The 12,216-nt window shown below is 44.1% G+C and overlaps 5 protein-coding genes across 5 annotated transcripts; 1 reads left to right on the plus strand and 4 right to left on the minus strand.

Moving 5' to 3' along the window:
• Positions 1–8: 8 nt before the first annotated feature.
• Positions 9–1,642, minus strand: SAMD00019534_063420 (hypothetical protein; the record flags this gene model as incomplete). The annotated part of the gene is made up of 5 exons (XM_012898162.1): positions 9–92; positions 182–249; positions 340–938; positions 1,035–1,447; positions 1,535–1,642. 5 exons carry the CDS (start codon positions 1,640–1,642, stop codon positions 9–11), a joined length of 1,272 nt encoding a protein of 423 aa, XP_012753616.1.
• A 2,805-nt stretch (positions 1,643–4,447) lies between these two features.
• Positions 4,448–6,962, plus strand: SAMD00019534_063430 (hypothetical protein; the record flags this gene model as incomplete). Its single annotated transcript, XM_012898163.1, has 3 exons — positions 4,448–4,597; positions 4,685–6,538; positions 6,612–6,962. The coding sequence occupies 3 exons, from the start codon at positions 4,448–4,450 to the stop codon at positions 6,960–6,962; spliced, it is 2,355 nt and encodes a 784-aa protein (XP_012753617.1).
• A 329-nt stretch (positions 6,963–7,291) lies between these two features.
• SAMD00019534_063440 (hypothetical protein) lies at positions 7,292–8,253 on the minus strand (the record flags this gene model as incomplete). The annotated part of the gene is made up of 4 exons (XM_012898164.1): positions 7,292–7,396; positions 7,465–7,681; positions 7,775–7,952; positions 8,013–8,253. The coding sequence occupies 4 exons, from the start codon at positions 8,251–8,253 to the stop codon at positions 7,292–7,294; spliced, it is 741 nt and encodes a 246-aa protein (XP_012753618.1).
• Positions 8,254–8,419: 166 nt separating this feature from the next.
• SAMD00019534_063450 (hypothetical protein) lies at positions 8,420–10,018 on the minus strand (the record flags this gene model as incomplete). The annotated part of the gene is made up of 1 exon (XM_012898165.1): positions 8,420–10,018. The coding sequence occupies one exon, from the start codon at positions 10,016–10,018 to the stop codon at positions 8,420–8,422; it is 1,599 nt and encodes a 532-aa protein (XP_012753619.1).
• Positions 10,019–10,172: 154 nt separating this feature from the next.
• On the minus strand, positions 10,173–11,860 carry SAMD00019534_063460 (hypothetical protein; the record flags this gene model as incomplete). Its single annotated transcript, XM_012898166.1, has 3 exons — positions 10,173–11,466; positions 11,582–11,675; positions 11,755–11,860. The coding sequence occupies 3 exons, from the start codon at positions 11,858–11,860 to the stop codon at positions 10,173–10,175; spliced, it is 1,494 nt and encodes a 497-aa protein (XP_012753620.1).
• Between the last annotated feature and the right edge of the window lie 356 nt (positions 11,861–12,216).

Genomic DNA, 12,216 nt, shown 5'->3' on the forward strand with positions numbered 1-12,216 from the left:
AACTCGTCTTAGGCCCAGACTTGAGGCTTAAGGGTAGAGTAGATAAAGTTGGCAACGGAGCCCAGGGTAAGTCCAATGATCAACATTGTTGTCTGTGTTGGTGGAAGAATGGAATGGGATTGATTGAGTATGTTAATGAAGGTGCCAACAAACATCGATCAGAGTCAAAGACACTACTTACCATGAACACTCCAGCTCTCTCCTTCTGGTCTCTCTTTACAATTCTTGGACCTTCGGACATGACAATGGCTAATGATAGAGATGGATGGCGTGCGTGACAAATGTATTAGTGAGATGATTGGATTGGTTGTTGGAGTACAGTGTCGTGTTACTACTTACAGCATGTGTATCCATTGGTAAATGAGAAGATGACAAGGAAAACGATTGGCCAGGCAATGTTTTTAAAGATCTCGGTGTAGACACAAAGGAAGAACAGGGCGACAAAGATGTAACGTCCAATGGTGATGGCCCAGAGCACTGGGTAGGATGGGATTCTCTTGCCATCCTCATGGATGAAGACAGGGCAGGTCTTTCCGATAAAGTCAAACAGGTTGTAGGTGGCCTGCAGGGTGATGGCGAACCAGCCGCCGTCCATCTGGGTGGTAGTGATACGCAAGACAACGCCTGGGAAGATGAACATGGACAGCAAGAAGATGAAGAAGTTCATCATACCCAACTGCCAGGTGACTCTGACGATTGGCCACAACTTGGCCTTTGGCTTCTCCTCCTCCTCCTCCTGAGCGGCCTGGTCCGACTGTCTGATATGCAGCTGCTTGGCGACTGGCAATGTGAGCAAGTAAAGGAATGATCCGAGACAGATAAGAACAATTGATGCAGAGATCAAGAAGAACATCAGCACATTCTTCTCTCCATCATGAGGCAGGGCAGCCTTGGAGATTGTTCTGGTGATAACGACAATGATACCGGCAAGACCGACACTAGTGTAGAAGGAACAAAAGATGAAGAGAAAGAGTGGAAGTCAGTTATTAAGCACATGGATGATGGTTGGAATGATTCCAATCAATGGTACATACCCAGTTTGAGTGAAAAGAGTGTAACGTGGACCCATCAGACCAGCAATGGCATAGATGGTACCTTGGACAAAGCCATCGACTACACCTGTAATGGTGATGAGGATGAGTGTGATGACGTAGGACTCGACCGATCCACGGATTCCAGTGAGGTTGACCACTGGCACCAAAATCATGATCAGTGCATAGAACAGGAATCCAAAGATCATACGACGCTTGTGTGAGCTAAAGTTGGGGAACTTGAGGAAGAACAGGAAGGTGATACAGATGGCACCCATGTAGATAAAAGGGAAAGACGAGTAGATGTTGTACTTTGGATACAACACGGTGAAGTAGTCCATCGAAAGCAAGTAACTCTCGAATGGGAACAGGTAGCCAGTGCCCAACAACACCATTATAATAGCTACTTTAACATCCTGTTATGGTTTGGTAGGTACTACATAGTCAGCATCATGATGTATGAAGCCTACTCCACTATGTTGTGACTGTAGTCTGTAACTTACCAACTTTTGGTCGATGATTGGCTTGTACTCGTCGTCGTCGACAAACTTCTTGCCACCATCGTCATAGACGACAGTGTCCAAGGTTGACTCATTTGTATCATGTGCCATTGTATATATAATATATATGTATAATTAAGTTATGTGTAAGTAATATAAGTGAATGTAAATGAATGTAATGATAGAGTGTGAGGGTAGGGGATTGTCAACACTTTGGGATATTAATTGAGAGGTTGAGTGTTAGACTGAAGTGTTGATTCGGGTCGCTTCGAACGATGAATCTTGTTTTCAGTGTGTGAGTGAGTGTGTAAGCGGGGAATGTTTGGAACAAGACCGAAGTAGAAGTCAGATGTTGCCTAAAAGAGGTCAAGTCCGATTACTTGTTTGTTAGTGTGTGTGTGTGTTTGATGGTATTGATCAAAGTAAAGTGGTGATTGAATGATTGATTGATTGATTGAGTGTGTGATGTGAAGTGATACAAATAATAATGAATGTAATGTTGACAACAAAATAGAATCTAAGTGTGCTTAATTTATAGTTGTTGAAGAATGATGCTAGAATGAACAGGGATGAGATGTAGAATGTTAGGTTGTGATCGGCTATCGTTATTAATTAAATAAAGAAAATGGTCATTGTGTGGGCAACTTGTTGTTTAGGTAGTAGGAGCAAGGAAGGATGTGATTGGAGGTGATTTGGGAAGTGGACCGCCCATTAGCAAATGTTGGGGGGTTTGGGGGTGATGTGGTTGATGGCACAAATGATCAACGCTTGTTCGCTTCTGGTGTGCCTTCCAGAGGTCGCAATCAAAGTACAAGAACATTCTGCCCCGACACGACGATAAAATAAACAAAGTTATTTTATGATGGTGAGAATGGAGTATGTTGGTATGTGATTGTTTACTCTTGGCATCGCGCTATTCATACAATCACTGGTACCATCACCAAATCATAGGGTCTTATGAACAACACACATCTGACACTGTACGTGTGCCAAGTTAAAGGATATTTATCGGTATTACCTATTGATCGTTTGGTCAACATAAATTTACACACAGGGTCGATCATTCACTTCATCGAACACTGCAAACATTTGTGATCACATTACTTTATCCAGTAAACTGTCGCCATCAATTGGCATTAGGACCCAATGATAACACATGACGATGGAATAACGCCATGACCCTAAGTTAGAGACTTATACTATGTTTTAAACATGGGATGTCCCTACGCTTGTAACTTGGCTTGTTATATTCAAACTAACTATTTGCTTGGCATTTTGGGTGGGTCGGTATGTCGGACGGTCTTTGCCTCGTACCTGTACCTAATTAGGAATGTCGTTAGGTTACAGAAGGGTCACAATCGATCCAAACATCCATCAACCAATCCACATTCCCATCCTCCAAGCACCTTGTCCTGCCCCCTTCCACCAGGAAGGACCTTCATCATAAGTGCGTGTTTGAGATTGAAACTCTCGCTCGTGATCCCATTCCCACTCATTCACGTGATCACTCTCAATCAATCATTCAATCAATCAAAGTGTGCACTTCGCGATACATTAATATCATCGACAATCAATCAGACAGCAGACAGGACAGCCGGACAGACAGGATATAGACTATGTTCAACCCAGAAGTGACCGTTGTGAAATCAAAGAGGGAGAAGAAGAGGGAACAGCACAAGTCTAACAAGATAGTAGTCTTTGGTAATGTGATCATTGCATTTACACTCGTCAATCGTCGTCATGCCGATAGAAGGACTACGTCGTCAACCCTTGCCTTAACTAACTCCTCCCCTGGGACTACGTCAATCATTCATTCATTCAATCATTCATTCATTGCAGCTGTAGGATTGACATTGGGCAAGATGTTGATATCAAGGAGTATGTACACCAACCTGTGAATGATGTTGTGACTAATGAACAATGACTAATGACTACGTTTACATTCATGTTTGATTAGTATTCAAGTACTTTGGTGGCATGGATATGATCTAAAGACGAGACGAGGTAGTAGAGTGTCTACAACTGATTGAGCACGATGAAGCACAATCAATCATTCAAAGTCAATCAATCACACTCAACATATTGAGTACTTGTTGATACTTGCTACAACAGTATCATTCGTCAGTCTGTTATTGAGCTTAGACGAACTACATTCACTCAAATCATTCACTCACTCACCTATGATGGTGTAGCTCCTAGCTTCGTTGGTACAAGGAAGTGTTGTTGTTATTCAATAAACAGACCAGGGCAAGGCAACTACGAACGCTATTGCCAAACACATCCTGTACATTTAAGTGGCAACCAACCTAATGAAGAGTTGACAGGTGTCATTGTCATCCATTGATGGACCCACCACCGCACTGCGAGAAGACATCCACAACAACAATGCCCACACACTCCACTTCGGATTCAAAGCTGAAGAGTTGTCTATCTGTTGATGCTAGTGAATAGCCATCCACCATCCATCCGACACTCAGCGACAGATAGACAACTATCTTGCATCCCATGAGTGTGTCATTTTTCAAAGTGATGGATTGATCGATCACACTCGCCAGCCGTTCGAGGAAGATCCCTAGGTGTGTGGGCCATCGGGGGTCATGGAAACAACTGAGATTCACAAACGATAAGTGTGTATGTGTTTTGATCGTGATGGGTAGGATGGATGGCAGTGACGTCGACGCCAATATTAGCTTAGACATACATACACACAAACAAAACATATCATCATCATTTATTCATACATACACGTTACCGTCTTTTCCAGACGTTGTTGCCACTCACTCTCTCTTTCTTTAACTTGTTATTATTACAGTTCATTCATTACCCTATTTACAACAACCAAACCTACATTAAGATATATATTTATATATATTCTATATTACTTAGATTCAGAACAGATATACAACAATGGGTCACATGGATATTGATGCATATTTAAGTGCACCATCAGGTGTCCACAAAGGAAAGATTAAGTTAAGGCTCATTGTAGAGTCAAATGGCAACCAATACGAGAAGTGTCTCGAAGGCACACCCGAAACACTAAAGTCATTCATCACAAAGATTAATGTATGATGGATGATAAAGATGTCATTGATGGTGATCCAACTGATCTAACCTAGGCCCCAATCCAATCAATCAATCACTCACACACAGACAAAAGCAAAGAAGGAAGAAGAAACACTGAGGAAAGCATTGGCATTGGGTATGGCTCAGGCCTCAATGAAGAGTTTGTCTAATCTCAGCTTGGGCAATTTAAGAACCAAGGACTCTAAGGAGTCCAAGGAGTCATCAAAGGACTCCAAAGAGTCAAAGGAGTCGACAAAGGAGTCTAAGGAATCATCAAAGGCGTCAAAGGACTCTAAAGAGTCAGCAAAGGAGTCCAAGGACGCCAAGGAGTCGTCAAAGGAGTCATCAAAGGCGTCAAAGGAGTCCTCTGCCAAAGAGCAAGTGCCAGCAGCAGAGCTCAAGCCAGTACCAATATCGAGTTTTGGAAAGTTGGCATCGCCAACATTGTCAAAGAAGGACGCGGCATCCACTTCCACACCATCATTCTCAACATCCAAGTCAAAGGAATCATCGTCATCACCATCGATCGTATCGCCATCATCAAAGTCCAAGGACTCACCGTCGACCTCATCACCAGCAACATCATCACCCACACATATAGGCCTTGGCAAGGATGCCATTGGCAACAAGGATGCAGCGCCAGCGCCCGCACCCAACGTCGTGCCCCACGACCCCAAGTTCTTTGGCGTGGCGCTCGACACATTGATGGATCGCCAAAAGTCCGACCCATCATCACGCATCCCAGTGTTCATAAGAAACGCGCTGAAACACCTGTTTGTCAATGGCTTGGCCATTGAGGGACTGTTCCGTATATCGGCATCACAGGCGGATGTTGTGTCGCGCAAGGCCGCCGTTGACAAGGGTGACATTCAAATGGCCAAGGATGAGAACCATCACGTCATCACAAGTTTGGTAAAGATCTTCCTGAGGGAGCTGCCCGAGCCCATCTGCACCAACGCACTCTACGACACATTCTTGGCCGCTTCGGATCAGGTCGTCAATGGCTCGCTGGACACGCTGAAGAAGGTGCTAGTCAAGCTGCCAGAGAACAACAAGACACTGTTGCAGCATCTCGTACACTTCCTGACGATGGTGTCATCCAACGCGCATGTTAATCTCATGAACCACTCCAACCTGGGCAGGATCTTTGGACCAAACCTCTTCTGGCGCAAGGAGACGTCAAACGTCGATATGTATCAGCTGCAGGCCACCAGCGACAAGGTCAACAACCTGGCCGAGGCACTCATCGTCAACTACAAGGAGTTGTTCGAGGAGCCACTGCCATCGATCAACGGCAGGCTCACACTCCAGACCAAGATGCTTGGACACAAGAAGTCGGTGCAATGGCTGGCCTTGGTCGACCAGGACAAGCGTGTGTGCAGTCTAGACACTCTGGGACTGCTCAAGGTATGGGACTCACAGAGCAACCAACTACTCCACGAGTTCTCGATATGTGAGCAGGGTGCCATTGTTTACTCAATGGTTGGCGCATCGAACGATACCATCTGGACGGCCACATCACAGTCGACCAGCATCTGGAGTCTTGACGGCAAATTGATTGGCGAGATACCAGGCGAGACCTTCTCAATCTGCGAGTCGCAACTGGGCGAGATGTGGGTGGCTGGCAACCAGGTCATCTCAATCTATCGTCTGGCCGACGTGCCCACCACCGCCGACACAGCACCCATCAGACCAATCAGCACGGATATCTTCAACCAGAACATGTTCATCCTGGCGCTATGCAGGGTGGGCAAGACCAGGATGTGGGGCTGCTCCTCCAACAAGTTGCTCTACGTCTGGGATGTCAACACCAAGGAGATCCTTCACAAGACCGAGCTGTCTGAGCGCAGGCCCAAGCGTATCGCCTACGTCGAGACCGATGACTACGAGGCCGTTTGGGTCGGTGGAGACGAGGGCACCATTCAGATCATCAATGCCAATGTATGTGTAGCGCGATATCGACATGACTGCAGGATGATTGACTAACGACAAATACCTCAATCAATCAATCAAGACTTATGAGCTAATGCACAGAGTAGAGAACAATGGATGGGACAAGTTGTTTGTGTTGGCTACGATTGGACGCGAGGTTTGGTCATCGACATGGGACATTTGTGTGCGTCTTTGGGAGCCCAAGTCGAGAGAAGTGACGACAGAGATCAAGGGCAATCATGCCGATGCCGTGTCGGCTATTTTAGAAGTGCCCAACCTCAAGGGTGGCGACTCATTCATCTGGTTCGGTTCGAATGACAAGTCCATCTCAACATATCAAAGCTGCAGCGCGGCCAGCAGCAAGTGGTCCACAGCCGGCGCAAAGCGAACCAGCACCAAAGGCAGCAAGATTGGATTCACCTACAGAGGATAGACAGGCAGTATGAACAAGGTCAAGAGACAATATCGAACAACAAGAGAGAGGAGCATGAGTAGCGGACAGCAGATAGCAGAAGCCTCTAGATTCTTGCAAAAGAGAGCGAGAGAGAACAGTGGATGTGGCTGACTGAATACAGCGCCAGCCAGCCAGCCAGCAAGCCAACAGACAACCAATCAATCAATCATGTACAACACCGCGCCAGCCATAACAGACATGTGCGTAATGTAATAAATGTATATATACATTCGTTCGAGCCAATCTGTATTGAACTGAGCTTGTAGCGTGATGTCCATCATCGCTTATCGCCAAGACATCCAAGTCCATTAGCTTTCGAAAGTGTTTGACCAAAGACTTGGGAACCAATACAATCTCTCCTTGGTATCCGCTTGATCATCAATCCATGCCATTCCCTCTGTTAATAATACATCCTGTTGTGGTTGTAGTTGGATTGTTGTCAGTAACTTGATTGGATGAGTCTGGACATTGCATCACCTACCAATACATTGTTGATACGTTGTTCGTTCCAGCCAAGTTTGGCCAGCTGTGCAGCGGTGATTGAACCATTATGACTTTGTGCCTTGATCAGAACCTCAGTATGATCCTTGTTCAGTTCAACTGGTACTGATTGCACTATCTTCTTTGAATCTATCTTGAATATATTGTATCCATTGCCAAGTACCTTTAGCTTTGATATTGATACCTCAACATCATCACTTAATGAGTATGCCATGTCATGTTGTTAGACCTTATGATCAATCATCCATCCATTCAATCGTCCATTCAATCAATCATTCAAACCAACATACTTGCTAATCTCGTTGGCAGACTTGCCTCTCATCTTTCTTATATGCTCTGTCAGTGTAGTCAACTCTATTAATCCACCATTAGTTGAGCGATACTTTAAGCAGACCTCAATGATCTGTACAGCCAATTGATAATAGAAGTCTCCAACGCCAAGCACTTGACTCCAGAATCCCTTGTTGGCTATTAAGTATGAATTAGTATGAATGAGAATGAATGATAAGGTGTTGAACATCAACATACAAGCCAATGGATCAACACCTATTGTAGAGCACATGTCTTGGAAGTGCTTTCTAAACTCTGGGTTCTTGATGATGTCCTTCTTGTGCTTGAGTGCAAACTCCTCTAGATTGTTCTTAAAGGTGATCAACTGTTCATTGACCTTCTTTAATTGATCAGTTGACAACTGTTCACTTATATTCTGCAGCTGCTTCTGATGTTGGCTTTGTTTATGTATAGCCTGTATTCCGACTCCTCTCCTCATCTCTCTTTATCTATCTCTATCTTAATATCTATCTTTAATTACAAGTTTGAATGAATGACAATTGTTCACAAGTTTTCAAACCCTTGCCCTCGCCCTAACCCAAACCCTCGGTTTGATTGATAGACTTGGTTTATTGAACGTGGATATACACTACGACTAGACTAGTCTAGTCACCAATGAGACAGAGGTAGTCTACTCTTATCTCTGAACTGTTGTTAACAATCCATTTGTTGTTGGTGATTGAATATACGCCATGCTCACCAAATGGTCCAACGTGTACTATACCTTGATTGTGAATGTAGTGTAGACAGTTATATGTGCTGGCCGATGGCTTTGGTGCCAGCTTGTTATACGCCAATGTTGACAATGATAATGAGTAGAAACCATCCTTTACAATCAAGTATATGGTGTCATTGCCATCGAAGCAACATCCACTCATTCTGTTCAGCCAGTCTGCCTTGATCAACGTCTCCACTTGCAGTGTTTGAGTGTCAACAGTGATGATGGTGGGTGAGTAGCCTGCACCATTGACGATGCCACCCGCAATGAATATCTTGCCTCGATGGAAGAAGGTGTACGGGATCAATGGCAGTGCTGGCACGGTCTTTGGAAACATTCCAAACTTGCCCGTATCAATGTCCAAGTAGTTGATATGTTCGGAACGCGTGTTGCCACCGATCATATAGATACGACAATGTCCATTGTAGCAAGCTACCGTCTTGTCTTGCAAGTATGGATTCTTCACAGGCAAGGACATACTCTTGTTGAGGTCTGGCAGTGATGCCTTGGTGTAGACCCCGGCGTCAAAGATGTGGACGTTGCCTCTGCCGTAAACCATGGATTTGAAACATCGATAGGGGTCGGTCTCCTTGTCCAGCAAGTCCTTCCATGTCCATGGCACCGACTGAGGGAAGAGCTTTGGCACCCACTGCGGGCTGAACAGAGAGACACCTCGATTAGAGTTGGTGATCAAGTGGCCCTTGTAACCAGATGGCGCGTTGATCATTGGCAGAGAGCACAGTTTGAAGGCGAACTGAAGGTCGGCCTTTATACGGTCCATCGTAGCTCGGTCGTATTCAAAATGCGAGGATTGTATTTTCCTCAATGGATAGGACGTCTCCAGCGTATGGGCACTCTGTTGTACAACCCTCAGCAGTTGTATATCCTCTGACAATGTAGCCATGTCAATGTTCGATTCGGTTGATACTTTGATAAAGTGATCGAGTGATGGGCTTGACTTGATCGTTCTCATCAATCTTGTTGAGTTGCTTGTGTCGTCCATCTCAGTATCAGCATCATCATCATGAACATGATTGAATGATCCATGACTTGGGCTTGGACTCGTACTTGTACTTGTTGGACTTGGAGGACTTGATAGTTTGACAATGTAGTGTATATCAATCAACTCCTTTACAATGTCTTTGGAGTATGATTGTATCTTGTCCAACTCGGTGTTGATTGGCGAGTGTAGCTTGTGCTCTTGGATGACGAGTAGCTCGTGTAGCTCTTTGAATTGATTGGCAATGACAGACTTGGTCAAAGTCAGCTCATCGTACGTAGTGGACAATGCTTGAATAGTGTCCCACAACAACTTTGAACGAAAGGCGTATCTACTACGACCCTCATTCAACGACTGTCTAATATTGAGGACATCATCAATGTCATGTCTATTATGCGACGATGCAATACAGTTGGAGCAAATCAACTGTTTGCATGTCAAGCATACCAACTTTAACTGCTTGTTGTGTGTCTCGCATCTATCCATCTTTGATCATTAGTTATTATTTGTTGGAATTGAATTGAATTGAATTGAATTGAATGGAATGAATTGAATGATTGACTGAATGTTTGAAAGGTCACTCACCTCGACCCGTGTCGCGACTGGCTGACGGAGGCAGGCCAGTTTGCAAAATTTTATTCTATTCTTCGTCGTAGTTGTCCTCTTCTACATTGGTCGACGGCTTCTTGATGTTTAATAGATCATTGAGATGTGTCGTCTTGTTGCTGCTGCTGCTGCTGTGTAGACTTGGTAGTGAGGTGAGCGTCGATGGATTGTTGTTGAGAAGGCTAAAGAAGTTGAGTCCACCACTACTATTACTGATGCCAGCGCTTGGTTTGATGCTGCTGTTGATGCTGTTGTCGTTGTTGTTGTCAAGGGTGGGTAAGGATGTTGTTGATGATGATGATCCGCCCATTCCACTGCCATTGCTACCATTCAGTTCGGTTTTGATGTGATGATGTTGAAGATGTTGTTGATGATGATTGAGTGGCGACGTCGCCATCAGACTTGGAAGATGCATTGATGAAGTGGATGGTGATGAATCAATTGGATTGAGATGTAATAGCATCTTGTTGTTGTTGTTGTTTGAGGAGGAAGAAGAGAGGAGGTTGGGTGTAGTCGAGGAGGAGATTGTGCCTGATGTGAAGAAGTCGATTGATGATGTGAGCTTGGGATAGTGCATGTCGTTGCTATTGTTGTTGTTGTTGTTGTTGCTGACCATGCTTGCGTATGATGAAAGGGGAGGAAGTATTGAGGATGACGAGTTGAAGCTACTCAAGATACCACTGCTACCAAGCGCAACTGGTGATGTTGGCATAACCTGTTGTTGTTGTTGCTGATACTGTTGCTGCTGATGCTGTTGCTGTTGAAGTTGTTGTGGCAGTTGTTGCATTGGGGCCATTGAATGAATGGCTGGACTGGGTGCCAGTCCCTCGATTGAACGATTGATCTGAGACATCATTGGTGGCACTGACCCTGCTGATGAGGTCAGGGCCGGTGATTCTTTGTCTTTGTTTGCTGCTCTCTTCTTTCTTGCTGGTGGAGGTGGTGTCGATGGGTTCGATGTGGATGTTGTGGTCGTGGTCGTCGTCGAAGTCGACGAAGTTGATGTGTGGACGGGCGATGTTGGGGCTGCCTTGGCACCTCGGCCTCGTCCCCTGCCTCCGCCCCTACTGCCTCGACCGCCAGCACTACCTCTGCCACGCTTGCCACGACCGCGTGATGATGAAGGAGCATCGTCGTCGTCATCATCATCATCGTCATCACTATCATCGCTATCACTATCACTCTCATCGTCGCCCATATCCATTTCATCCTCTTCCTCTTCCAAATCCTTCTTTCCCTTCCTCTCTGACTTTTCATCATTATCCGGTACCTTCTCAACAACATCCAACAAGAAATCAAACATTGACTCTTGTTTTATACATGTCTTTCTGTTTGATTGTTTGTTTGATTGATTGATTGATTGATTGAGACGTGTAAGTGATATGATTGATTGATTGATTGATTGATTGAATGAATGAATGAGTGAAGGGTACATATACATACAGATGAGATACCTGCATCGTTCTTCCATTCTTGCTCTGTGTTATCTTACAAGTCTTTTGAATCAAGTCGCACATGAATAACTCTAGACATTGCGCTGTGTTTGTTTGTTTGATTGTTAGGATGCCATGCCATGCCTGGTAAGTACATGCATCAACCAATCAATATATACGTACATATCAATATAGGTGTTGCCAATGCTATCTTTCCAATCTCTTCATCCTTTTGCATAATCTTCTTGATACGTTCTCTTGGGAACTTGGTCTTATACTTCTTCTTCATTATTGTTTGTTTATTATTAAGTATATTATTATATATAATATATAATATATATAATATATATAATAATATCTTTACTTATATGTATATATATATTTACTTTATCTTATCTGTTTGGGGATTCAAGTTCATTGACGAATTGGTGAGTCAAAGTTTGAAAATACAACAAACCGTTGGAAAATAACGTTACCACACTTTTGAAAGTTATTCATTTACTTAGCGACCCATAATCAATCTTATTGTTTAACCTTAAACATGGATTAGAACTTTAATTATAATTGAGTGAAATCATTACAAATAAATGAATGGTTGGTAGATGAATGTACAATTGTGTGATTGTAATATAACTGATATATATA

The sequence above is a fragment of the Acytostelium subglobosum genome (genome assembly GCF_000787575.1).
Source record: "Acytostelium subglobosum LB1 DNA, scaffold: scaffold12, whole genome shotgun sequence".
Classification (NCBI taxonomy): Eukaryota; Evosea; class Eumycetozoa; order Acytosteliales; family Acytosteliaceae; genus Acytostelium; species Acytostelium subglobosum.